Source organism: Natrix helvetica (assembly GCF_964273705.1).
Source record: "Natrix helvetica genome assembly, chromosome: Z".
Classification (NCBI taxonomy): Eukaryota; Metazoa; Chordata; class Lepidosauria; order Squamata; family Natricidae; genus Natrix; species Natrix helvetica.
Window position 1 is genome coordinate 108,795,131 of NC_138554.1, and position 27,988 is coordinate 108,823,118.

Consider the following 27,988-nt stretch of genomic DNA (forward strand, 5'->3'; position numbering starts at 1 on the left):
AGAATGATACAAAGGTGCATCACAGGAAGAGTAACAATGCCATCTGCTACTTTAGTGCTTTAAAATGAAATAGAAAAATCAAAATTTCTTTTGTAGGAAAGAAATATTGGGCAAAAAAAAAAGGGCAGATTTTGGTATTTAAAAGTAAGTTCAAAAATATTTCATATGGTCTTCACGACATTTGAATCAAATAATAAATTACGTTAAATATACACAGCTGTATTCTACTTTTAAAAAAGCAAAACAACTATTAAACTTTGAACACATCAATATGGAGTTCAAGGTTCTTTTCTCTCTGATGTTCTGACCATCCACCAAATACATTCTTAGTACAAAGCCATTTTAATTCTATTTCCTCCATACGGTAAATTTAACACATCTGAAATGTTCCAAAATATTGAACTATTCTACACATTTAGTGCAGGCTGTACATAATATATAGATGACACTAGCTACTTTTGATAATTCATTATGCATATGTATATTTATCATCTTCCATTATTCTTTAGAATAAAACCATTTAGAAAGAAATAAAAAAGGACACCCCATAAAATGAGTTAACACAAAAAATGTGTTAATGTTTGCTGTCTCCATCATCTAAAACACTGAACTGTCTCTTGGTTTTTGTGGCCTCTCGCATTAGTTCATATAGCTGTCCAACTTGCTCATCTCGAAGGGCATTAAGTTTCTCCTTTGTGAGATGTGCTCCAAAATCAGGCTGATCAGTGGTGTTTTGCTCATGTTGATTAGCCTGCTGCTGAAGCATCATTGCGTAGTTCTAAGAAGAGAAAAAACAAATGAATAAAGTTGATGACAACTTGGTGGGAGGCATATTTTTCAAGTGAGGGACTGCGGGGATGATGGATGAGCTTACAATATAGAGAAAGTTTTTTTTAAGTAATTCAGTATTTTTTTAAAAAAAAATAGAAATGTAAAATCAATCCAAAGGAATATAGTCCACAACTTTTTTATTTAATTTTTTTTTAAATCATAAGCTAATCATGCTTCCATACTGTAAAGACTGGAGAGATCATTTTTGAAGCATTCCGAAACTTTTATTTAATCAACATGACCAAGAATATCAGGCAGATCAAATGAATCTGACTGTCAACCAATACCAGGGAAAAAGATCTTGCTCTAGAAAGATCAGTGTTTGAGCAACACCCCTTTTTGTAACCTGACCCAGAAATTCAAATCCAATTTTTTAAGCTAATGCTGGAAATGTGAGCTACTATGCCATTCTAGTTTGTAACAACAATAAGCATATGAGGGTCCCGCTGTGATTAAGAGATACCTTTCTAAAAGCCCCTGATCCTCAATTTTTTTTAAACAAATACACATCTGTTTCTGTCATTGTGGACCAGGTTTTAAAGAAGCTCTGGCATTATTTTTATGCTACCCTTTTTATCTTAAGGTCAAAATCTATTACTTTAACTCTGTAATATATAACAGGAACCACTAAAGAAATTATTTACACATTCAGAAGCTTGACTGGCAAATTTCAACCTCATTTGGTTTGAGAATTAATTATATTTGGAGATCATCTGCACTCAAGAGTACTAGTAGCTTGACTGTCTCATTTGCTAGTCAATATTTTTTTTCACTTCTGCACCAACTCAACATGATAGGAACTTCCACACAATCGCCAATTTTCAAAATATTAACTGAAAAAAAGTTAAGAAAAACAGTCTATTGAATTAAGAAAACTAATAAAAACTGACAGTATTTTACATTTCAGTTTGAACTCTTGATTGCTGTACTCTGCAGCAATGAATCACCGAACCACTTCAGGCTGTGTTTGAAAGTGAAATACCTCTGTTTAAATATCATCTCTCTTCTCCATGCTTTTTGGTATACTTTTTTCTACTAAATTTGAATTAAAAATATCTGTACTCAAACCATTTCTTATTTGCTATGTCAGATCTAACTTGCTCAATAGCAGTAACTGAGAGAAGGAACTTGGAGTCCAAGTGGACAATCGCTTAAATATGAGCCAGCAGGGTGCTGCAACTGCCAACAAAGCTAACACAGTCTTAGGCTGCATTAACAGAGGGATAGATCAAGATCCTGTGAAGTGTTAATATGAATTTTTAGTGCCTTGATAAGACCTCACTTGGGATTCTGAATGCAATTTTAGTTGCAACAATGTAAAAATAAATGTTGAGACTCTAGAAAGAATGCAGGGAAGAACAACAAAGATGATTAGGGAATTGGAGGCTAAAACATATGAAGAACGGTTGCAGGAATTGGGTATGTCTAGATTAATGAAAAAAAGGGACTAGGGATGACATAATAGCAGTGTTCCAATACCTAAGAGCTGTCTCAAAGAAAAGGGATCAACATATTCCCCAAAGCACCTGAACACAGGACAAGAAGCAATAGATGGATATCAAGGAGAGAATTGACCTAGAACTAAGAAGAAATTTTCTGACAGAGCAATTAATCAATGGAATGACTTGCCTTCAGAAGTTGTGGGCAACCCTTTATCTGAAATGGCAGAAGATCTCCTGCTTGAGTAGGGCATGACTAGAAGACCTTCAATGTCACTTCCAACTCTGTTATTTTGTTAAATCATCACGAATAAGACTAAGCAAATCCTTTAAAGAAGTGGTTTAAAAGACATTGGGGTGCATGCAAAAACACCTCCTTTGGGATTATTAAAATAGCAGCCTCTTTTTTCAAGCTCTCGGAGCTGTTTCAGAATCTGCTTTCAGCTGTTTCTGTGTGCAAGTGAACATACAGTCTGCATGCGGGGAGCTAGTAAGAGACATTATAAATTGAAGAGTCCCTGTGGGCATCATGCATGTAGAATCGGCAGGTGTGATTATGTTGCACTAATATGAAAAAAAGAAGTGTCTATTTTCATTTTTCAAAAAAGTGTTTCATCTATGCTACCACATATTCAAAATCATATTTCAAACAAATTGAACAGCACTTGTTATTGATCTTTGGATTTTATCCAGTAGAGGTAGACCATAGTGTTAAACTTGCATTTAGTAAATTGATCCCTTAAAGTGCTTTTTTTTTCTTTGGGTTACGAGCATGGAGCAATTCAAGGTGGTCACGAAGCAACACTTAAAATACGGATCCAGCTAGATATCACATCCTTAAAAATAGCAGAATCAGAGACTGGGTTTTTCACATAGAAGAAAATCTATTTCCTATCTTCTCTCTTTGTTATCTCCAAAATAATTTATTATAAAAACAATATTTGGTATAATAGCATATCTATAAGACAGTTATTGATGTTCTATTAAAAAGCATTTCTGCTCTTGTAGATCTGAAGTAATTGAAAATATTATCCACACATTTTTATATTGTATTTTTTTTACAGAAATTGTCCTTTACAGAGGTAGGACATTACTCCATTTTTGTTAAAAATCTCAGACAATTCAGATCTGGGTTTTTTGTACATTTACATTTAAGATGCTATCACAATGTGGCAAATTTTATGTAATAGCTTCTAGTGTCAGAAAGGTGATAACAACTATTCAAAGTATGATTGTAGTCCATACTAATGGAATATCACTTTTTTATCAGTGTAAAGAGTATAAGAAGACAGATGTAAAGAGTTTTGTTAATGATTAATATTACAGGAGGCTGAAGGGAGGCCTACTAGGCTCAAAATGGGGCATGGGGGGGTCTTCCATGCATGTGTGGGGGCAGGGTTGCACGGGGGAGTGTCATGTGCGCTTACATGGGGGCAGAAGGCATGCATGGAGGGCATGCAGCATGCACAGAAGCGGGGCGCATGGGAGGTGTCACATGTGCGTTAGAGGGTGTCGCATGCATGCGCTCTCGGCATGCGACAACAAAAAGATTAGCCATCACTAGTATAGATCAACTGATCTTGAGAATCATCAATCCATACTACATGTGAACTATGCCGATAGTAAAGTATAATAAGTACAGTATTTTGTAAGCAAAGATTAATGTTGATGCATAATGAGAAGAGGATAACTGTGGCATGCCATTTCTGGTTCTATTGCACTGTACTAAAAATGTATGAGAGCAATCTGAGAGCACTTATTTCCCCCATAGCAACTGCCTATTTCAGACTTGAAGAAATGTAGGTCTAATAAGAATCAATGAAAATGATAAGTGAGTCTCAGCAACACAGCTGCTCAACAGAAGCACTATAAAGGCAGGGATCAGCTTTGGTAGCAAAGAAATCCCATCATATTACATGCCTGTCTTCATGTTTTAAATGGACTCAGGTAGTGGCAACACAAGCCCTACCAATAAAACATGATCTTCACTTTGAATATCACTGTCCTACTTATTTTCTCTTGAAAAATGCTATATTCAAGATGTCTGGAGATCCAAAGTTAAGCTACTTTATTTATTTTGTATAAAATTTCTCAATTCCTATTGATGTGTGTCTCTACAATACAGATGTTCTCATTTTTTATTTATATTGCTGTTTATTTTGTTGGACAAATACATTGGATTTTATGCCTGTTTTACAACTGGTATAATCAATTCCCCTTTGGCCTGATATTAGATGTGGATTTCAGTGGAAGTATAGAAAGGATGCTTTCAAAGGCTCATATGGCAGGGATCTTTCAAGCTTCACCTAATTAGCTTTGCATTACATGAACTCTTTTTTTTTTAAAATGTAGTTTAGAAACAACAACTTTTGCATGTTCAGTCTAACAGATTTATATGCACAAGCATTGCTTTGTGATTATCAAAATGAAGAATAAAGTCCCTTGAAAGTGTTTGCAATTTTATAATTGATGTTATGTAGAACAGGGCTTAACAAAACATTGCTAGATAGATTAGAAAATGTACTTTAGAAGGATGAACCTAAAGAAGGTAATTTTTATCATCTTTGGTGGATTTGTAATAAAGCAAAGAAATACTGGGTTCATTCATTTTATAATGCAGATTTTTAAAACTAGCATAAAATCGAAACCTGAAGTTTTTCTTTTAGAATTATTAGATAAGCAGTTGGAGCTTTGTTATTGTATATGTCGACTGCAGCAATAATTCTATATGCACAGAAATGGAAAGATATATCAATCCCTACAGTTGTCTGGACAGAAGAATAGATGGAAAAAGTGATGGAGTTAATAGAAATGGCAAAACTGATAGTTTTAATTAGAGAAAAGAACATATCCAGCTTTGTTTTTACTTGGCAACCGTTTCTGGATTTTGTGCTCGAGACAGAAAAAAAAATGAATACTTGACATTAGGCTTTGCTGATTGATATAGTTTGTTGTTATAGAAATGGCTAATATTTATTAAGTTGGTAAAGTAAAAAGTTGAGGTGGTTATTTTATTCTGTATTTTACTGCACTGAAAAACAATGGAAGTGAATGCTTTTGTTTTCTCTCCCCCCCCCCCGCCCCATATCTATACCTTTTCTTTCTCTCTTCCATTTTCTATCATCTTTATTTACATTTGTATTTTATGATAATTTTAATTTAAAAAGTAAAAATAGATTGGAAAGAGAATGAGTAAATCATCCAAAGTGATTACTGTTATTATGGGAACTGAAATCCAATAGTTGAATGGTTTCAGACTGGAGAAAAAGCTCAAATCACCACATATGACAATAGCACTCAAGTTTCTGAATCAGAACTAGACCTATTTTTATTTACATCACTACCAAACATTGCATAAAAAGTTATTTTATAATGGAGGTATGATGTTGGAGGTAAACGGCCCAGAATCACAAAAGTATGATGGAGAGTATAGAAATTTGATTATTAAATAAAATTATTATATTTGAAAGCTGTCCCTTACCCAACTTCCAAAACAGAGTCTCTGAAGACCCAATTCAATTGATACGCTTAGCCCAGGTAGGAAGAACATTGAAGATATATTTACTAGAAAAAGTGAGAGAAAGGCAAAGGAAGCAGTTTCAATATTATACTGCTAGGTGCAAACACAGCCATCACAGGCATCAGATTCAAGTAACTCTAGACTTACCACCATTCATTTAGTGAACATTCAAAGTTATGGCACTGAAAAATGTGACATGTGACCATTTTTCACACTTATAACCATTGCAGCATCTCTATGGTCACATGATCAAAATTTGGCTGCTTGGCAACTGGAATCTATTTATGATGGTTGTAGAGTCCTGGGGTCATTTGATTATCTTTTGCGATCTTCTGACAAGCGAAGTCAATGACGGAAACCAAATTTACTTAATGACCACACAATTCACTTAGAGTGATTTGCTTAACAACTGTAGAAAGAAAGATTATAAAATGGGACAAAGCTCACTTAACATCTTGCTTGCAATGAAAATTTAGGGCTCAACTGTGGTCGTAAGTCAAGGACTGTCTGTACATGTACAAATCTGATACGTTTTTAAGCATACAAAAATACTATTTCTCACCCAACATTATAGCTTCCCAACTGCAGAACACAAAAAAATTACACATTACTAATTCTAGGCAACACTTTCAAGTCATTTATTTGATACTATTGGCAGTATCTCTAAAATCTTTATTTCCCTGAAGGATTTGATCCTGTTATATTTTATTGTCATAAAGATTCACTGCCAGGAGGGAAAGAAACATCAAATGCATGAAAAATGATCACAGCAAGGATAGCTAATTCAATGGCAATACTAAGATTTTAAGAAAACAGTATAAAAATAAAAAAGATACTCAGCCTGCAAAAATACAGAATGCTCCATTTATTCTCACAATATGTAAAAACAAGGAAATTTTTCAAACCAGTAAGTCTAAATTGTAGTTAATACTTTTCTGAAAAAAGTTGCATATAGTACTGAAATATCATCTACAACAGGGGTGTCAAACTCAAGGTCTGTGAGCCCGATCTGGCCCATGGGGTGCATAGATCTGGCCTGCAGGACTGCCCTGGATACAGCAAAGGACTGCCCCCCCCCAGTGCCTCTGCCAGCAAAAACAGCCAAAAATGGAGCTTGAGAGGGCTGCATGCTGTCCCCCCCCCAGCTCCATTTTTCACAGTGATGGCCTCCTGCAGCCCTCTGCCAGCAAAAACAGAGCTCAGGGGGGCCATATATTTCAATGTATGGTATTAATCTATGCTTTATTTGGGTATTGGTTGCTGGAGAGGATGCATTCTGGTCTTTTTTTGCTTACTTCTTAGTTTTGTTGCCTTTTGATGATGTAGATGTGGTTTATCTCTCTGTATTTATTGATGGTCAATTTGTCTGAATGCCAAGCTTCCAGTATTCCCCTAGAAATTTTGGATTTAGCTTTTGACTCCTCACAGTTTCCCAATTAAGACTATGGTTGAGTCTGTCAATGTCTTACAAGATTAAGGAATTTTCATTGTATCTTCTGACAGCTAGTTGATGTTCATGGATACACTCTGCTAGTCTTCTACCTGTCTGTCCAATATAGTGGCTGTTATGGTCCTTACACTGTAGATGCTCCTGGATCCAATTGTTCCACATTATCCTTGGTCTTAGGGAGACAATAGATTATTTTTCAATAGACTTGCATTCCCATTTTTTGCCTGTAATTTCCTCTGCTGATGAGGATACTCAGGAAGGGTAATGTATTATTATTTCCTTCTACTGTTGTGAATACTGTTCCTTTGAAGATGTTGATTATTTCATGTATCTTCTCAGGTTATTCCTTTTTTATTATGATGGTGTCCTCTATGTACTGGATCCATACTTTGTATGTGTGGCAGTACTTATAATTTCCAGATATATACATTTTCTTGGATTTCTATGGCAAGTTCTATGGTTTCCAGTGCTGCTTCTAAGACTACAAAGAATTCTAACTGATTAGCATTGTCTATGTTATAGCTGAGGCTTTTCTAGAGAATATTGTGTTACATGATGATGCTACATTACAATACAATACATCAGCAGAGTTGGAAGGGACCTTGGAGGTCTTATAGTCCACCCCCTGCCTAAGCAGGAAACCCTATACCATTTCAGACAAATGGCTATCCAACATCTTCTTAAAGACTTCCAGTGTTGGGGCATTCACAACTTCTGGAGGCAAGTAGTTCCACTGATTAATTGTTCTAACTGTCAGGAAGTTTCTCCTCAGTTCTAAGTTGCTTCTCTCCTTGATTAGTTTCTATCCATTGCTTCTTGTTCTACCCTCAGGTGCCTTGGAAAATAGTTTGACTCCCTCTTCTTTATGGCAACCCCTGAGATATTGGAACACTGATATCATGTCTCCCCTAGTCCTTCTTTCTATTAAACTAGACATACCCAGTTCCTGCAACTGTTCTTCATATGTATTAGTCTCCAGGCCCCTAGTCATCTTTGTTGCTCTTCTCTGCACTCTTTCTAGAGTCTCCACATCTTTTCTACATCATGGTGACCAAAACTGAAGGCAGTATTCCAAGTGTGGCCTTACCAAGGCATTATAAAGTGGTATTAACACTTCATGTGATCTTGAGTCTATCCCTCTGTTGATGCAGCCTAGAACTGTGTTGGCTTTTTTGGCAGCTGCTGCACACTGCTGGCTCATATTTAAATGGTTGTCCACTAGGACTCCAAGATCCCTTTCACAGTTACTAATGTTGAGCAAGGTACCACCTATACTGTACCTGTGCATTTCGATTTTGTTGCCTATATGTAGAACCTTACTCTTTTCATCATTGAATTTCATTTAATTAGATAGTGCCCAATGTTCATGTTTGTCAAGATCCTTCTGTATCTTTAGCCCATCTTCTGGAGTGTTGGCTATTCCTGCCAGCTTGGTGTCATCTGCAAATTTGATGAGTTCCCCATTTATTCCCTCATCCAAATCCATCCAATTGATGAAGATGTTGAAGAGTACTGGGCCCAAAACAGAGCCTTGGAGTACTCCACTACATACCTCCATGTAGATGCAGTTCCATTGAGGACTACACGTTGAGTGCGGTTGGTCAGCCAGTTATGAATCCATCTGGTGGTAATGCTGTCTAACCCACATTCTTCTACTTTATCTAGTAGTAGGTTATGGTCTACCTTATCAAATGCCTTACTGAAGTCAAAGTAAACTATATCGACGGCATTCCTCTGGTCCACTAATTTTGTCACTTTGTCAAAGAATGCAATAAGATTAGTCTGGCATGATCTGTTTTTCAAAAACCCATGTTGGCTTTTGGCTATTACTTTGTTTGCTTCTAGGTGTTTGCTAATTCGTTGCTTGATTATCTTTTCCAGAATCTTTCCTGGTATTGAGGTCAGGCTGATAGGTCTGTAGTTTCCTGGATCTGTTTTTTTTTCCTTTTTTGTAGATAGGAACCACATCAGCTCTTTTCCAGTCCTTAGGTAGTTCCCCAGTGCTCCGGGATCTCTGAAAGATATAGTTCAGTGGTTCTGAGATCTCGTCTGCCAGTTCCTTCAGAACCCTGGGGCGTAATCCGCCCAGTCCTGGTTGTTTGAACTCGTCTAGGGTAGACAGGTGCTCACTTACCATTTTCTTCCCTATTTCAACTTGTGTTCCTAATCTGATTTTTGTGGTGCTGTTTTTGATAGGTTGGACTGCTTTATCCCTTTGTGTAAAGACAGATGCAAAACGTGAGTTAAATAGTTCTGCTTTCTCCCTGTTGCTTGTCACCTTCTTGCCACTTTCTCCCATTAATGGACCAATTGTTTCCTTAACTTTTTTCTTGTTTTTAACATGTTGGAAGAAGCTTTTTTTTGTTATTTTTTACTTTTGTGGCAAGCCTTTCTTCATTGTGAGCCTTAGCTTTCCTCACTTCATCTTTACATGCTCGGGCTATTTGCTGATATTCTGCCTTTCCACTTTTTATACTTATCTTTTTTGTCTTTCAATTTGTCAGAGAGTTCTTTATGCAGCCATGCTGGTTTCTTTTGGGAGCTGTTATTTTTCTTCTTTCTTGGTATTGTGCTAGACTGGGCTCTTGTAATCTCATTTTTCAAAATTTCCCAAGCTTCTTGAGTTGTTTTCCCCTTGAGGATTCTCATCCATGGAATTTTTCCTAAGCTCTCTCTAAGTTTGTTGAAATTAGCTCTCTTAAAATCCAAGATTCTAGTTTCACTGTTCTACTACTTGTGTTTGCAAAATATTGAATTCCAATATTGCATGGTTATTTGCCCCCAGGGTTCCTGTGGCTTCAACACCTTCTATCATTTCCTTTCTGTTAGTGAGAATTAAATCCAATATGGCTGACTTTTGTGATCTGACTTTTCTTACGTAGGTGGTTCTCTTGATTGTCTAGTTTCTATATTGGCTTGGTGTTTTAGTTTTTAGTTTTATTTTTTTGAGGGATGCTTTCTCCACTGCTTTGATTCTATGTTCTTCTGGTCTGTGGTATGACTGTCTGGCATATATTTTCTTGGATTTCTATGGCATGTTCTATGGTTTCAAGTGCTGCTTCTAAGCCTACAAAGAATTCTAACTGATTAGCATTGTCTATATTATAGCTGAGGCCTTTCAAGAGAATATTGTGTTCTGTGGATAGTAGACATCTAGACATTTATGTTCAAGTACCTCTTTGTTTCCGGTATTTAGATTAAACAATTTGCTTTGGAATTTTGTTTTCCTGTTTTCAGCTTATCTTATATTGATGAATGCTGTCATATTAGAATCCAGATACAATAGAAAACTCTGAATTTCCCACAGTTGATTTCACATGAACCTCCTTAGCAGATGCTGATTACTGTCCTATTTTTAGGTCATGAATACATAGCCATCCCAGTTTCGTTGCTAAGCTTATAACTAAAGCCCTGTCAAAAATATAATAAAAAAGGTACATGATTTACGAAGCTATCAGGAGAAAAACTGCTATTGTTCAAAAAGCAATGGAATATATCATCTGATATTTTTTATCTTTAACTGGTTTAACCAAGCACTCTTTATCTGTCCCTAGAAAAATGACATGGCATTCTTCAGAGTTTCCTTAGTAAAGGAACCATATAACAATTTCCAATGTTGTGCCAAGCACATTAAAAGCATGTTGTGGCATCTTAAAGAAAAATTGAATGAATAAAAATATACCTTATTTGTTTCTGAATAATGTATTAGCATCTAGGTACCCATTCAAATACTACAGGACTCCTGTACTGCTGAAATTATGGAGGAATAAACCATCTCTTTTTGGAAAGCAAGCATTCTTCTAAAGCCATGTCCTGTGCATATTTTTCACACTTATTATTTTCAAGGAGTAGTAGAAACACTCTCAGAGGTAATTTTTATGTAAATTGTGGCTCATTTATATTCAGAATTCCATTTACCATTACCTAGATTTCAATACATATTTGTAGGGTTAAACCATTTTTTTTCTTTCTCTTTTGATAGCAAAGCTTTGAAACCCTCTTTAAGCTCTTCATAGAAACCAAACAATGTGCCAGCCTTGCTGTCTTAAAAACCATGCTATTCTGGTAATCAGAAATAAAGGATGGCTTAAAATGAATACACTGTTTTAGAAATAAATATGGAATCTCAAGCACCCTTTTCTGTTTTTGTTGCCAAGGCTACACTTCTGTCCCCATAATAATAACCTTTGTATCACTGAGTTAGGAAAAGTGAAGTAATGCTTAACTTTTCGATTAGGAAAGAAACACACACCTTTTGGTTATTTCCTGAAAAGAAGGATAGACAAATACAACCAATCTTCCAAAAGTATTATAAACTGTAGCTAGTTGTACACAGTAAAAGACTGCATCTCTCAGTCAAAAATGTTGTTTAGCTACAGGTAAAGTAACTCTCCTTAGACCAGCAATCTCTTGTTTTGGATGATGTCAATGCTTTGTATTTTGAGCTGTCTTTGCAACTAAGTGCAGTAATGGCCTAAATGCATCTTCCACACTCAGCCAAAATACTTTGCCTAAGTTCTTAAAAAAAATAATCCAGAGATTTTTATCAACTTCATCCTACATTTTTGTTGTTTTTCATAGTATTTCAGTCTTTTAAAATTGTTTTTTTAGATCCATTTTGAAGGGGTAGCAATGCCAGTTATGGATGCAACAGATACTATTGCACATACAGTTGTTATGTTACTGAGCTCTGATTAACAAAAAAAAAGTGAGGGTTGATATAATCATAGTAGACGGTGCTGTGTGATCTATAATGCTTCCAGATTGTTTCTAGGTCCGGTTCAAATTGTACCAATTCAAACTGCAGCCCAGCCGTTATTATTCATACATAAATTATTCTGCCATTAAACTGCCACCGTCACTGATGCTGATTGAGGAAATTTGCAATGCTCTGTATTAGACTTCAATTCCCTTGAAAGTTAAAAAAAATGAATCATTGTTCTTTATATTTCTTGTCATTATACACCAAAGTAATTCATTGCATAATAAATACTAAGAATGCCTTTCATAGAGATCTTCTTTTGCTAACTCTTCAAACTACTACCTTAATAGGGAAGAAGAAGCATGACATTATCAAAAGTAGTTTATAAAAGCACTTAGATATGCAGGTCAGCTTCCACAGAAATCAGACTTGCATTTGTAGGTAGCTACATAAATGTGATGGCTCCTGAGAATATGACTGCATGAGGCAGGAAAGAATAGAATAGAGCACCTGACAAAACAGAATAAAAACAACTGAACTCTTATATAACAATAACTGGAGGCCAGTTGCATCACTGGGTAGAAAAACTAATTTTAGCATAATGTTTGCTTTGGAGATAAAGCTCACTTTTCATAGGCAAATGCATGTTAAACAAACTTAGGACAAAGGCAAGAGCAAAAATATCGTTCTAAATATGTGGGATAGTAAATGGTAGATTTTTATTTGATTGTTCAGTCTGTGAATCTTATCACAAACCACCAGCATTTGCATGCATGTAACATACTATATACTATGGAACCATCTTTGTCCCATTGCATCTGCCAGTCCCATCTGGTCAGGCTGAGAAAGTATGTTGCAAATCCCATCTTTTAAAGAACTTCAGGAGGTGGGGGGTCCTAGAGGAGAGCTTTCTCTGTCCTTGTCCCCATCCTGTGGAATAATCTGCCCCCTGGAGGTGAGGCATGTCCCTACTCTCCTGGCCTTCTAAAAAGGAGTCAAACATGGCTCTATGGCTTCATTGAAGAGCCACGCACCCATAGGGTTATCTGGTGCCCTGAAAACTTACCCTTCACTTTTTAAATTAATTTTAATAGTGTTTTAACATCCTTACCTCTTTCTAAATTTTTAAATTTTTATATACTGTTTTATTTACAGCCCAGAGTCTCTCTCTAAGGAAGATAGGCAGTTCAAAACTATGACAAATACATACCTACAAAAATACATACATACATACGCCTAGTTTCAAATCATTAAACATACCAAACTGATTTATTGTTATAATATATATTAGCTGATAGCCAGCTATATCCAATCTCATGCCTTCCAGATACTTTGGACTTAAAACTCGTATCCCATGTGCAGAATAAACTTGTTCTTTACTTGGATCATTGGGATTTTTTTTCTTTTTCAGCATTAAATAAAGAAAATAATACTTCTGAAATTTACTCCATTAGCTAACTAACTACATTGTCTAAGTAAGTGTGATTTGAAACATTGTAAAGATATTAAATTAAAAATGCATTTTCTTCAGCTGTATAAAGTAATAGGTATCAAGATTAATTTTAAAAACAGGAGAGATCCACACATTTGTTAAAGAAAAATTATTAATGATTTTATACATATTACTATTAGGCACATATATAAAACCATATAGGCATTCTTATCTCATTTAATTATTTTATTTAAAGAACTTTGAATTATAACATAGCAGTACAACATCTATTCTTACATTATTCACTCATTTCAAAAATAACCCCTGATTTTGATGTACATATTTCATTGTCAAACTTTTCAAAGATCCAATTCATTAAAAGCAATATAAATAAAATATATTATAAAATATATTATTAACAATATGTAGGTATTCTGAACATTCTAACCTTACTGTTAACATACCAGAAGTAGAAATATTTTTCTTAAGAAATATCATTGATATTTGAATGAAAAAAGGGTGTACGGAAAAGGTTAACACCAAAACTGTTAACCACTTCTCTACAGAACTATAAGGAGCAATTCACATATGAACAGATATTCACATATGAACAATTAAATTAATTTTTGTATTGCTCATGCATATAATACAGCAATCTTCTCAGATTGTTTCTTTCCAACTGGGTCAAAGTAGATAAAGGTCAGGAAGATAGAACCTTGCCCTCTTATGCCTATGTAGAGATTTCAGCCTAATTCCCCACTTTACTCCTCCCCTGGCTCGGATAGTCTCTTTGCCATCATCAACACCTATTACAATTTTCAAGATGAAGGAAATTATTATAGAATGATAGTCCCATTCTCTTATATTTTTATAGCTTTTTCATTCTACTTGCATATCCCCAATTTAGAGATGGGGAGAAAGATTACTTTATCTCTATCACTTCACATAAAATTTTGTTGGGTGCATTTTGTGTAAAGTTTGAGTTGAACATATTCCAGAATCAATATTGTCAAATTCTTAATATGGGTTTCTAAATAACATTAGAACATGATGCTGGAAAGAATGTAGAATTAACAAGAAGATGAATAAATGATGGATAAATAGGGATACTAAATGCTTATTTAATAAAATTGTATGATGTCTTCCTCAAGACAGAGGAAAAGAAATTCTTATTCATGCTATACATAGTTAAAAAACTGATTCAGTACTGCTAGGTGTAGCAGTGTCTGCATAAAACACAGTGCTTGATTCTACTGATTAATCCAAGTAATTCACATAATCTCTGAGCCTCCGTCCAGTATGTGAATACAGACAATATGTTTATATCAAGAATGGCCAGAGAACCTACTCTGTTTATTATCAAAAGGCACTGCACCTGGATCATTAGAGTACCTTTCCTCAACTTGTATCCTCTTATGTATTTGAACTGTAATTCTCAGGAAGTTCAAAAACTTTAAAAATCTAATCCAATAGGTGCCCAAAAAATCAAAATCATTAGTCCTTTATGCATTCTCATATAAAAGGACACAAAGAACTATGAAGGTAGAAAACTTGACCTTTAAAAAAATTCAGCTTCATTCTCTGCCATATGCTATTTTTGAGTTGTTTCCATTAGGAAGGCTGTACACTGAACTAATAAACAAAATTTAAAATCCCTAATGAATGTGATGTGAGCAGAATGGCTAAGCCTTTATGTTTTGTGTCAAGGAGCCCTGATTCAATTAGTGGCCTTTCTATTTGAAAGGATAAGGTAATGGAAAAGATTCACTCCCTAACATTTTATCAAGCCACTGAACCGTTAATAGGCAGTGTCCTATGTTGCTAATATTTAAGATTTTTTTTCTAGTCCAATCCCCTAATATTTTCTTCCTGCTTGTATTCATGGGAGTCTTTAAACTATGAGGTGATGTCTGGTTTTTGTACCAGTACAGCAATAAACAATTTTGCAATGAATCAGTTCATAGGGCCAGGTTAATGTACCTTACCATAAGCCCTGTGACTACTTACTGCCTACACCGAAACTAATTATTTTTCCAGAAAGCCCTGGTATTTGGTGCCATCATGTGGGTCATTTCAGAAAATGCAACCTAATATAAAGAGACAATAAAATTGTCATGAAATGTTAATTTTCACTTCTACAACAAGCAGATCCAACATGAACTGACGAAATGATTGGTTATATATTAGTGGCATGAATATTTTGACTGGAAGTAAAAATCCATTCTATTGTTCTGAAGTTTTTCTGGGGAACAATTTGCCTCCAGAAGTTGTGGATTCTCCAACACTGGAATTTTTAAGACAAGATTGGACAACCATTTGTTTGAAATGGTATAGGGTTTCCTGCCTGAGCAGGGAGTTGGACCAAAGGTTTTCTAATGTCCCTTCCAACTCTTATTATTCTGTTCAGTTAAGTTGCAAGTTCCTAGTTCCTGAGTTTAAAATGCTGGATCCTAAATTCTCCTTAGCTGATTCAATATCTTTTCTTCAATCTTTGGAGCTTCAGAAAACCTACTATCTTTCTGGAAATAGAAGTACATTTTGCAGGGATCAAGTACAAAGCTGCTGTCTTTCCATTATTCTGTTACCAATTAATAGAGTTGTGAGCAATCTGTAGTACATATTAACTTTGGCCATACAGGTGCATTTATGCAAATCAACTGGTCACTGAAACATGGATCAGTTGATCAATGCTAGCCATGTGATGGCGTATATAGGGTATGCAGATACGCTTCTTTTAACCTGCCAACTGGATTGCACCCCACCTGGGATGGTTTGCAAAAACAGTTCCTCTATTATAGAACTATTCAGTGAGAAATTAAGAAGTACCAAAACAAAAATTTCAATTACAGGCGAGTTTTAGAAGTAAAAAAAAAATTGCTACAATAAAGCAAGATGACTGACAGTCTTACTGCACATCATTCTTTGCCCAGAATGGATAGTCTATCCACTAATGCAGGATTTTTTAAACTCATGCTAGCTGAGGAATTCTAGGAGTTGAAATTCACACTTAAAGTTGCAGAGGTTAAGGTTGTAATGTCTCACCTTTAGCAGTTTCAGGAAACTCTCTTAGCCACCTATTATTTTGTATAGATAGGATATGCCAAATACTTAATAATTAATTCTGAAGTAAAATTAGCTAAAACCCTATTCACCAAAAACCTAGAGCATAACTCCCAAACAGAAGCTGTTGAACATCTCATCTTCCTATAGTTATAGATTTGAGAAAGATACATTGTTCATAATCAATCCATTGTTCCATGCCCTGTGGCCTATATATTCCTGGTTCCCAGCAAGTTGACTCTAGCACTTGATTCCAATTAATAGATTAATAGAAGGAACTCCTTCAATTGCTTAAGAACAGTGCTGAGATAATTTTTTCTTGTTCTAGAACCTCAATTAGGAAACCATTACATACGTGAAAAAGAATTCTAGCTTCTTGAGAAACAAGAAGAAATGGTATGAATGAGAAAATTATATAACTTATCTCAATTTCTTTCTTCAGTATATTTCTGCAGAAAAAAAATAATTTGTAGTGTTCTCATTTTTAAATCTGTTTTAATTATGTTTCATGATATGCATCTTTATTGCTTTCTATTGCATTTTAATATTTTATAGCACAAAATATTGGGAGCGCACTAGATTATTTAATTTACTTAGGGGATTTTAATATTGTGATTTTAATTGTCTCCATTCATTTGTCCACCTCCTCTTTATATACGTCTTTGTATACGTCTATATTATATGTATGTCTGTCTATACTTGTATTTTTATGTTTTTATTGTATGCCGCCCCGAGTCCTTCAGGAGAGGGTGCGGCTAAGAAATTATTATTATTATTATTATTATTATTATTATTATTATTATTATTATTATTATTATTATTATTATTATTATTATTATTATTATTATTATTATTATTATTATTATTATTATTATTATTGGGAAGGCTGAAATCACAACAGGATACAGTTTACAGCAATAGAACAACAGAATTTGTTTTCTATTGATTTCCCTTTTCTGACCTAATATACTACTTTACCTAGTTACTATAGAAAGTTACTTTGAGCATGGGGGAAAGAGTTCTGTTACTGAAGTTATAAGTATTCTAAATTCAGTCCAATTCATTACATGGTATACTATAAGGAAACTATGGTAATCTTAAATTCTGGAATTATGTATATCTCAGGAGCCAGATCCACAATATATCCTGAAACTTGATCTTAAGGGCTGACCAGTAATGGACTGGATGTAAGCTACCAATTTTGGACAAAAAAGTACAAAATAAAAGATCCACCAAACCAACATAATGATTTGGTACTGACAATAATAACTTTTCAATGAAGCCAAAATATCAAGAAGATTTCAATAATTTATCTAAATAAAAAGCTGTAATGAAACTGGGAAGCTGTTAATTAACTATATTTTCCCATTTCCTTTAGAAACCAAAGCTCTAGTTATAAGCTTTAGAAGAAGCAAAACAGGGTTTGGCTTTGGATGTCTGAAGAAGTAGAGATCTTAAAGGATTCTTGTATGCTTTGTACAGTGGCGTGCGGTGAGGTTTATGACTGGTGAGGCACTGACACAGTGCTGAGTTTCAAATATTTTTAGACTTGTGGACTTCAACTCCCAGAATTCCACAGCCAGGCATGCTCAGTTCCAATTTAAAGCAACAGCATTTGTTTTTCTCCTTTGCTCCTTCTTTCTTTTTCTTCTCCTTCCCCTCCTTCCTCCCTCTCTCCCTTCCTCCCCCTCTCAAACACACACACACACACAGAGAGAGAGAAGTTGGATTGGACTATCTCTCCTACCCCTTCCCTCTCTCACTCACTCTCAAACAAACCCCCCCCCACACACACAAAAGTTGGATTGGATATCTTTTCCAGTGGCTTGAAAGCAGCTCCTCTGCCATCCCCCCCCCCCATTCCCCTGCTGCCTTTCCCAAACACCTCCACCATTGCAAATGCAGCCTGCTGTCTGGGTGGGAAATGCCTGGAACACAATAAAGCCCACCCACCACCTCCTGCTGGCAGGCTGGGGTGAGAGGAGAGGCAGAGAAGCCGGAGGGGAGCCGAGCCGAGCCTTCCAAAAGAAAGAGGCTGGGGGGAAGTGTGTGTACTACAGCATGGCTCTTTGCCTGGCTTCCTGCCTCCTCCTGTGGTCTCCCCAGTGCTCGCTTGTGCTCTCCCTCCCCAAGGGTAGTTTGATTGCAGGTGGAGCCACGTTGCCTTTTCAAACTTGTAATCAGTGAAGCTGGGCTAGATTTTTATATAGTTTTATCCAGCTGTGTGTGTGAGAGAGAGAAATGAATGAGGGCCTGGGGAGGAAGTCACTACACTTGGGGAGGGAGAACACCAGTGAGGTTAAGCAGAGTCATCCACAGTGAGGCAGCAACTAGCTCAGCTTTTTCCTTTTACTTTTTTTTTCATGATGAGAGTGATGAGGCTGTGCCTCACTTGCCTCACCTGACTGCAAGTCACTGGCTTTGTAGAATTTACAGATGATTCTTTTGAAATCCTGATTAATACCAGAATGAGGAAATCACTGGGGATTAGATGTTTAAACAACTGTTGTTATTCACATGACCCTTTTGTTCTATGATAATGAAATGCCTTGGCATGAACGGCTGGATCATGGAGAGAAATCAGGGCTCAACCTAACCGAACAGGTTGTCTCTCTTCTTTATTGTACAATTGTATTATTTTAAATGGATATACAGCTATTTACATAACTTTATTTCATTCTCAGCTACTCCAAATGGGCTGGAAAAAATTGGGATCTGAGCTCTGTTTTCTCCACCCTGCCAAAGGAATTCAGAGCCCCTCCTTGGCAGGCAAGTCTTTCAGTCAGACACAGTCATTGACTTTCTGAAGAAGCCAGAGAAAAGAGTGCAAATCACAATCACATGATTATGGAGCACTTGGCAACTGACAGTAAGTGTGAAAAAGTTGCCAAGCATCCAGACCATGATTACTGTGACTGGGGTGAGGGGGAGCCATGACCTTTTACATCACCTGGAACTGCTTCCTGGGGCCATGAAATACTCTTTCTGAAGATTATAGTGATTTTGAACAGTCATTAAATGACTGGTTGTAAATCAAGGACTATATATAATATGCCAACTTTAATACTTTTACTGCAGCTTCATCTATTTCTTATTTTAAGTTGATGGGAAAATGTGTGTTTGTGCGTGTGTGTGTGTGTGTGTGTAGCAATTGTGGGTTCAGTGGTTACAAATCCTTTTTTGGACCGCACAATGTCCTAGGATTTCAAATGATCTAACTATTTTACATCAAGGAAAGAAAACTCAATTTTATTTGCTGAGGGCCACAACACCACAGAGACACTGTTGAACGTTGTATAAGGTTGAGAGTAGAGCCAAAAATAGATAGAGAAATACACACCCTCTCTCTGAAATCTGGGAGTCCTCCTGGATACGCGTCTTAGTTTAGAAGAACACCTTACTGCCGTGACCAAGGGGGCCTTTTACCAAGTTCACCTGGTATGCAAGTTGCGCCCCTTCCTCGATCGGGATGCCCTGTGCACAGTCACTAACGCCCTCGTCCTTTCTCGCCTGGACTATTGTAATGCTCTCTACATGGGTCTGCCCTTGAAGAACACCCGGAGGCTCCAGCTGGACCAGAATGCGACCGTGCGGGTTGTCATGGGGGTACCTAGGTGCTCCCATGTTACACCCCTTTTAGGCAGCCTGCATGGGTTGCCGGTTGTTTTCTGGGTGCAATTCAGGGTGTTAATTATGATCTTTAAAGCGCTCCATGGCTTAGGCCTACTGCCACCAGTAGCCTCCCACCGTCCAGTACAATCCCACAGAGTTGGCCTTCTCAGGGTGCCATCGGCCAGGCAGTGTCAACTGGCGACCTCCAGGGGGAGAGCTTTCTCTGTGGGAGTGCCTTCTCTTTGGAATGAGCTGCCCCCAGAGCTTCGCATAACCTCTAACTTCTTCCGGTGCGCCCTAAAAAGTTGGCTTTTTCAGCAAGCCGGCCTGGCCTAAATAGAATAAAATAAATTATTAATTTTAAATTGTCAATTTTAATTTACCTAAGTTTGATGTAAATTGTCAATTGAAGGTTATTGGATTTTCTATTTAATCTTTTTAAACTTTTGTCAAATGTGTTTTTATGTTGCACGCCACCCTGAGTCCTTTGGGAGAAGGGTGGCATAGAAGTCCAATAAAACCAAAACCAAACCAAACTCAGCGTCTTTAACCCCTAGTCTATTATGTCCCCTAATCCTAATTATTAAAAAAACAAAACAAAGGAAGTTGATGCCCTGCAATATACATTATTTATGGAACAAGCAAAAGATATTTGACATTGTTTTAATTTAAGATCACCAGAAAGACTGCACAGTAAGATAGATAAAGTCTAATTTTTATTTGGATAAATTTAAACTTAAGTAAAATATAAAAAGATGTACTAAAAGTCCAAATATCCAAAATAAATAAGATGATAAGCTCAGGAAGAAAACTACATCATCTTATTTCTTTTTATTTTAAATTTCCTTAAAATTATTTTAATTATTAAATACAGTAGCATGTTTATTTGCTAAGCCCTTAGCAATTTTCTACTGTCATATTAAGCATTTCAATTCAACATCAACGTTTTAAGGAGCTTGGGGCTATCTGGGATAATTGCAGGTGGCAAATGATGAAGGGTCCACACACTGTATCTGGAACTAATCCAAAGCACCAAAATTAAAGCAAGGTAACTCCAAGTATAAAAGAAATCACTTGCCTCCCACTCCTGTAGGAAGTGCTGGGCCTCCTGGAGACTGATGGATTTGTGTCGTCTGAATTCATCTTTCACATATTGATCTCCCAGGGTTTTCAGTTCCAGTGGCAACATATGATGAAGCTGAAGGATCTTTTTGTACAGTGTCCTTACTTGGGATATATGTTGGCGTATACTGCCTGGCATAATGTTCAAGAAAGAGCACTGGATTATCTGATGTTTCTACTTGCTTCAGTATTTGTTCTAGAGAAGCAAATTAAAAATAAGTAAGACAGGCATGTATGTATGATTTATGTAGCCACTTAATTAAATGCTACTACAATGCTTGTATGGGTATAAAATAGATGAAGCAAAAGGGGGGGGGGGGTTATGTGTGGGATTTGATGATGCTTTCCACACACAAAATCTCTGTAATCTATGCAGACAAAAAGAAAGAAATATTCAGAAAAAACAGTACCACATTCAGCCTCAGAAAATGTTGAGTTTGGCCTCTCCAGTTGCTGAAAAATTACCACTAAACTGTAATTCTTCAAGTGATGGGAAGAGCAAACTATTATACACATATATAAAAATCAAATTATCACCTTCTATTTACCTACAAATAATAAGGAAAATAAATTTAAAACATAATAAGAAAAGGGAAGATGGTATACTTTACCTTTTTCACACTATTTTCTTTTTATCTATATGCCTCATTGCATTAAACATTTGTTACAAATCTACCCAATATATGTTTGCATATAAAAATATACATATTTTATATAATGAACATTCCCTTAACTTCATCACAAATATTCTTCATATTTTTTATCCATAAATATCTTAGATAATGAATGGAACATTATGTTTTGTTCTTCTAGTCCCCATTGAACAATTTAATTAGCATTCCATTTATTCACATGCATGCTTTACTTTCATCATATATTATCGTTACTACACTTAGAAACCATCCTATTGTATTTCATACTCATACAAAACATTCAGTCACTCAAGTCTATGCACTTTATCATATGCACTCTAAATCAGTGGTCCCCAACCTTTCTAGCTCCATGGACTGGCAGAAGTGACTGAGATGATTTCAGTGGCGGTAGGAAAGGATGGTTTCACACGCAACTTAGATCCCGTGCATGCGCTAATGAAGCCCACAGTTTATGTGGCCCAATTTCTAATGGGCCGTAGACTGATACAGGACCACAGCCCAGAGATTCGGGACCCTGCTTTATATCACCAAACTTTTCTTCTCACATTCTTATATTTCTCATATTTCCTGCTAAGACAAAAGTCTAATCTTTAAATTCCCTGCCTGGCATAAATTTGCACTACACTTCTCAAATTTTGCTCAATGTCAACATAGAGACAGTCTCCTAAATACGACACATATGATCTAAAATGCAGCATAGGAAAGATACAGAAGTGCTTTCCAAACTGAATTCTTCTAGATGTGGCAGAATTTTGTTGGGAATTTTCATCCAGCACGATAGAAGATCTACATAAAGAAATGAAGGCATAGGCTGTTGTGCTGTGATGATACAAGGTTGAGAATTCATTTTGTACAGTTCTAGGAATATTCAAGATGCCCAAATTTAAATACTGGAGCACCAGAGAAGTACAATCAGATGACAATAGGGTGAAACATCAGCTAAGTTACTACCAGTAGCTGTTGCTCAGTAAATTGGCCAATCTCATTCAATGTGGGTGAATATGCTTTTGTGCATCATGGTTAATGCTTCATTGGCGTTTTGAATGTTTACAGCTATCATTTCTTGAGAGAGTAGTCTGGATTGTTATAGATGCTATTATATTACTGATGTTTAAAATAACTAAGTTTTAGTGTAAACTGCTTATTTATGTCATAATACAACATGTAAAATAGTATTTTGGTTTTATTAGCAATACAGAAGATTATGTATTCAATACCACTATTAAGCTCTATTCGTGAGGCTCAAGTCTGAGGTAGAAAATGATTAAAGGAGTCCTTAGGGACCTAAATGTTAACCATTTCACTGCTCAACCATGACATCGAACTGAGAGGAGGCGGAGGAGCAGGAGGAGGAGGAGGAGCAGGAGCAGGAACAGGAGGAATATATTGCTGAACATATAAGATATGCCATTATCTTTAACAGTATCCAGAGCAGCCACAGAACTGTATGCAATATTTTTTTGTAATAATAAAGAAATGTGTTTTGCATTAGGAATACATATACTACTTTCATGATTGTTCATATTAGAATAGCTTAGTTAGTACAATGGTTTCCAAATTATAAACTGCAAAACTCCCATTTTTATTTATTTGTTTTCCATTTTTCTTTCTTTTCTTTTTATTATTAATGTTAATGATTTATTTATTAAATTAATTTGCCACCCATTTTGCTGTGGGGCTACTTCGGGGAGCTTACAACAGTAAGATTGGGGGAGGGATGATAAAAAATGTAGACATCACAATAGCAAAGGAATACAGAAATAAAAATAAACAATAGAAATATAATAATATGAATTTTTAAAATGTTGCTTATTTTGATATTTTGTCTACATTTTGAATTCTTCTAAAATAAAGAATTAAAAAATAATTTCTGCAGTTCAATTTAAGAGTGGGCTAACAAAGGGAACTTCCAGATCAGATTTCATTGACTACGCTGCATAGGATGGAATTATTATGAAAGTGTTTTGATCTTATAGGTCAGTGATGGCGAACCTTTTTTGGCTCACGTGCCACAAGTGGGGGGAGCGCAGGGGGGTCGAGTGCGGGCGTGCCACTCCCATAATGCAACGCGCGACCCCCCCAGTGCACTTGCGCGCACAACGCGCGACACCCCCCCCCCATTTTTACATGGTTTTTTTTGCCCTCCCCAGGCTCCAGGGGCTTTATAGGAGCCTGGGGAGGGCGAAAAGAGCCTCCCCCGACCCCCCCGGAGGCCCTCTGGAGGCTTCAGGGACTGTCCGGAGGCTTCCCTGAAGCCTTCGGAGCGCTTAAAACCACCCTCCGAGCAAACCGGAAGTGACGTCCGGGTTGTTCGGAGGGTCGTTTTAAGCGCTCCGAAGGCATCAGGGAAGCCTTGAACCCAGCTTGAGCCTTCAGGGAAGCCTTGAAGCCAGCTGGCCAGCACGCGCATGTGCGCTGGCCAGCTGACAGAGCAGCGCCTCGCGTGCCCTGATAAATGGCTCCGCGTGCCACTTGTGGCACGCGTGCCATAGGTTCGCCATCACGGTTATAGGTCAAACATCTTTGTTTTCCAATTTCTTCCAGCCTTTTTATCAGTAAAAAAAAAAAAGGACAGAACTTGGGAGTACTAAGAGCTATTCATCTAGAAGCATTCCTTTATACATTGAAGTACATGTAGTCTTCCATTTATGACCACAATTCAGCCCAAAATTTCTATTGCTAAGTAAGGCAGTTGTTAATAGAGTTTTGCCCCATGGAGGCACTGATGTTAAGTGAATAACTGCGGTGGTTAAGTGAATTATGCAGTCATTAAGCCAATGGATTCTGGTTTCCCTATTGACTTTGCTTGTCAGAAGCTAGCTGAGAAGACTACAAATGGCAATCATATTAACCCAGAAGAGTGCAACTGTCATAAATATATACCAGTTGTCAAGTGTGGTCACGTAGTCATGAGGATGCTGCAATGGTCATAAGGGTGAAAACCAGTAATAAGCCACTTTTTTCAGTGCTGTTGTAACTTTGAATCAGGTGTAAAATTCAGCAGGTTCTGGAGAACCAGTAACGGAAATTTTGAGTAGTCTGGAGAACCGGCAAGTACCACCTCTGGTTAGCCTGAGTGGGGTGGGAATGGGGATTTTGCAGTATCCTTCCCCTGCCATGCTCACCAAGCTACGCCCACCAAACCAGTAGTAAAAAATTTTGAATTTCACACCACTGCTTTGAATGGTCACTACCGTATTTTTTGGAGTATAAGATGCACCTTTTTCCCTCAAGAGGCTGAAAACCTGGGTGCGTCTTATACACTGAATACAGCATTTTTTGTCTCCAGAAGCCCCTCCCCCTTCATCAAAATGGCTGTGCAGAGCCTCCAGGAAGCTTTTAGAGAGCTCTTGGGGGCTCGGGAGGGCAAAAATGAGCAAAAAAGAGACGTTTTTTGGCTCAATTTTACCCCTCCAGCCCCCAAGAACATTCTATAAGCTTCCTAAAGGCTATCCATACCCTTTGTTTTACAAAAAATCGGGCTGTTTTCACAAAAGAAAGTGGGCCATTTATGCTCATTTTTGACCCGCCCCTGGAGTACTCTGCAAGCCCCTTAAAGGCTATTCATGTCCTTTTTTTGAAAAAAAACGGGCCCGTTTTTGCGAAAACAAGCCGTTTTTGGGAGGTTTGTGCAAAAAAATTTTTTTTATTTGCCTCTTCAAAACCTTGGTGCGTCTTATACTCCGGTGCTGAAAAATACGGTATTTGTTTCAGAGTAAACATCCCTAAGATAGATAGCAACCAACCTATGGTCACAAGAGCTTCTGGAATGTCCTGAAATGGCATTAGCTATAGGAAGTGTGGGAAATTAAAATACTAGCTTGTAGATAGATTCATTAAAAAGGGGGCATGGATAGCCTTTAGGAAGCTTATAGAGTGCTCCTGGGGGCTGGGGAAAGCAGAAATGAGCAAAAAATGGCCCATTTTTTGCTCAATTTTACCCCCCCCCCAACCCTCAGGAGCACTCTATAAGCTTCCTAAAGACTATCATGCCCTTTTTTAAAACGAAAAACGGGCCATTTTTTTGCTTGTTTTGTGTCCCCCCCCCCCTCCGGAGCACTCTGCAAGTCCCCTAAAGGCTATTCATGCCTTTGGGGGGGGGGGAATGAGCCGTTTTTGGGAGGTTTGCAGAGTGCAAACACTTTTTTTATTTTATTTGCCTCTTCAAAACCTTGGTTATACTCCGGTGCGTCTTATACTCTAAAAATACAGTAAATGAATGGTTGTTAAGGATTACCTGTGAGCTGTGATTTCTAGATCTTGAATAAACTGGCTGAGAGCATATAACTACGATCACCATTCCCAATGGCTGGGTTTATTCCTACAATAACCAAAGAAAGCACATTATGGCTTCATGGGTAATATGACTCATGCCAACAATGAAGTATTTGGCATCTGCCTGCAAGTTGCATTGATATCATTGATATTCATATCTAAACTGAAATGAGAAATCTCACTATGTAAGGTGGCCAGTGTTTCATAGTCCTTTCTCTCTCACAAACACACACACACACACGGAAACATACACATCCATCCATCCATTCATCCCACTCATCCACCTATCTATTCACATATATGTATAAATATTGTTGGAGAAGATTCCTGAGAGTACCCCAGACAGTCAAGAAAACAAACAAATGGATCATAGAACAAATCAATCCAGAATCCTCATCTCAGAAGCAAATGCCCAGAAACAGGCTTTTTACTATTTTCAAATAATAGGAACACCCAGCTCTTTGGAAAAGACTCCAATGCTATGAAAAGTAGAAACAGAGGAAAAGAATGCTCAGCAGCAAGAAGGTGGATGGACTCAGTTACAATGGTGATGGGTGCACCATTGGGAGGCTTGAAAGAACAGGTTAGGGACACATCAGCACGGAGAAAATCTATATGGTCACTAGAATTATAAAACTACTTGATGGCACATAATCACATATATACAGAAACACACATGCATGCATGCACACACAGAGACTACCAACCTACTTATATATCCCTAACACTAACCCTATCTACCTATATGTGTGTGTGTCTGTCTGTCGTCTGTCTGTCTGCCTGTCTACATAGATCAGGGGTGTCCAAACTTGGGAACTTTAAGACTTGTGGACTTCAACTCTCAGAATTCCCCAGCCAGCCATGCTGGCTGGGGAATTCTGGGAGTTGAAGTCCACAAGTCTTAATGTTCCCAAGTTTGGACACCCCTGACATAGATAGATACAGTATCTATGTCTATATCTAACTATTGATCAATCAATAGTTAGATATAGACCACTATGGTTGACTGACTATATATACAGTAGTGGCCAAAATTGTGGAAACCTTTTGGGAAAAGTGTACAGTATTTTTGAGGTTTGATGGCTAATAGCACCACTTGTTTTTGGAGTAATACCATAAAATTATATATCAATGGAAGGATGATTTAATCAAGAATGTAATGCAATAACTTTTATGGAGGATTTGCTATTAGAAGTTATAAAGAAGAAAAGTAAAACGCGTAGAAAAAATGATATATACAAAAATTATCACCACATCAGTTAACACTTAGTTGGGTAACCTTTAGCATGAATTGCGGCCTTACAACGTCTTCCCATGGAGTGAACCAAGTCTTTTAGTTCTGCAGTTGTTATAAAGTGAAACCAAGATTGAATGACTGCTTCTATTAACTAGGTTTTATTGCTCACTATATCTGACTGTAATTTTTCATAGAATACAGATAACTGAACAATCTTTGTTGCATTGCATTCTTGATTAAATTAACTTTCTGTTGATATCCTCAATTTTGACCGCTACTGTATCTGCCCGCCTATGTCTGTCTGTCTGTCTACCTATCTGTCTATCACCTCGCCACTGCAAAATGAGCCTCCCCAAGGCATCATCGGCCCCATCAAACTCTGCCCGGCGTGGTTCACTGCTCGTTGCCCAGGCGACAAAGTGGGGGGGGGGGGAATTGCTACAGATCGAGAGCCGCGCTGCTCGGCTACCTGACGTTGCGACCGAAAAGGAGCGTTCCTTAGTCTCCGCCCGGCTCAAAGGTTAAGAGGAGGGGGGGCTGCCTAGAATGGAGGAGACGGTGGCCGCTAAGTGACAAACCGCGGAGCGCTGGACATCGGCGGGTTTAACCCGAAGCACCGGAAGGCAGTGCCGCGTCGCGCTCCGCCCTAGGCTGG

At 37.2% G+C, this 27,988-nt stretch overlaps 1 protein-coding gene across 2 annotated transcripts; it reads right to left on the reverse strand.

Moving 5' to 3' along the window:
- Nucleotides 1-323: 323 nt before the first annotated feature.
- SDHAF3 (succinate dehydrogenase complex assembly factor 3) lies at nt 324-27,958 on the reverse strand. Of its 2 annotated transcripts, XM_081969997.1 has the most exons (4): nt 27,803-27,937; nt 26,059-26,142; nt 21,125-21,364; nt 324-778 (listed from the first exon to the last, which is right to left on the reverse strand). In XM_081969997.1, exons 3-4 carry the CDS (start codon nt 21,305-21,307, stop codon nt 575-577), a joined length of 387 nt encoding a protein of 128 aa, XP_081826123.1. In that variant the 5' UTR covers nt 21,308-21,364; nt 26,059-26,142; nt 27,803-27,937; the 3' UTR covers nt 324-574. The 2 variants fall into 2 exon arrangements, with proteins under 2 accessions (XP_081826123.1, XP_081826124.1); XM_081969998.1 differs by lacking the exon at nt 26,059-26,142 and having other exon boundaries at nt 27,803-27,958.
- Nucleotides 27,959-27,988: the final 30 nt, after the last annotated feature.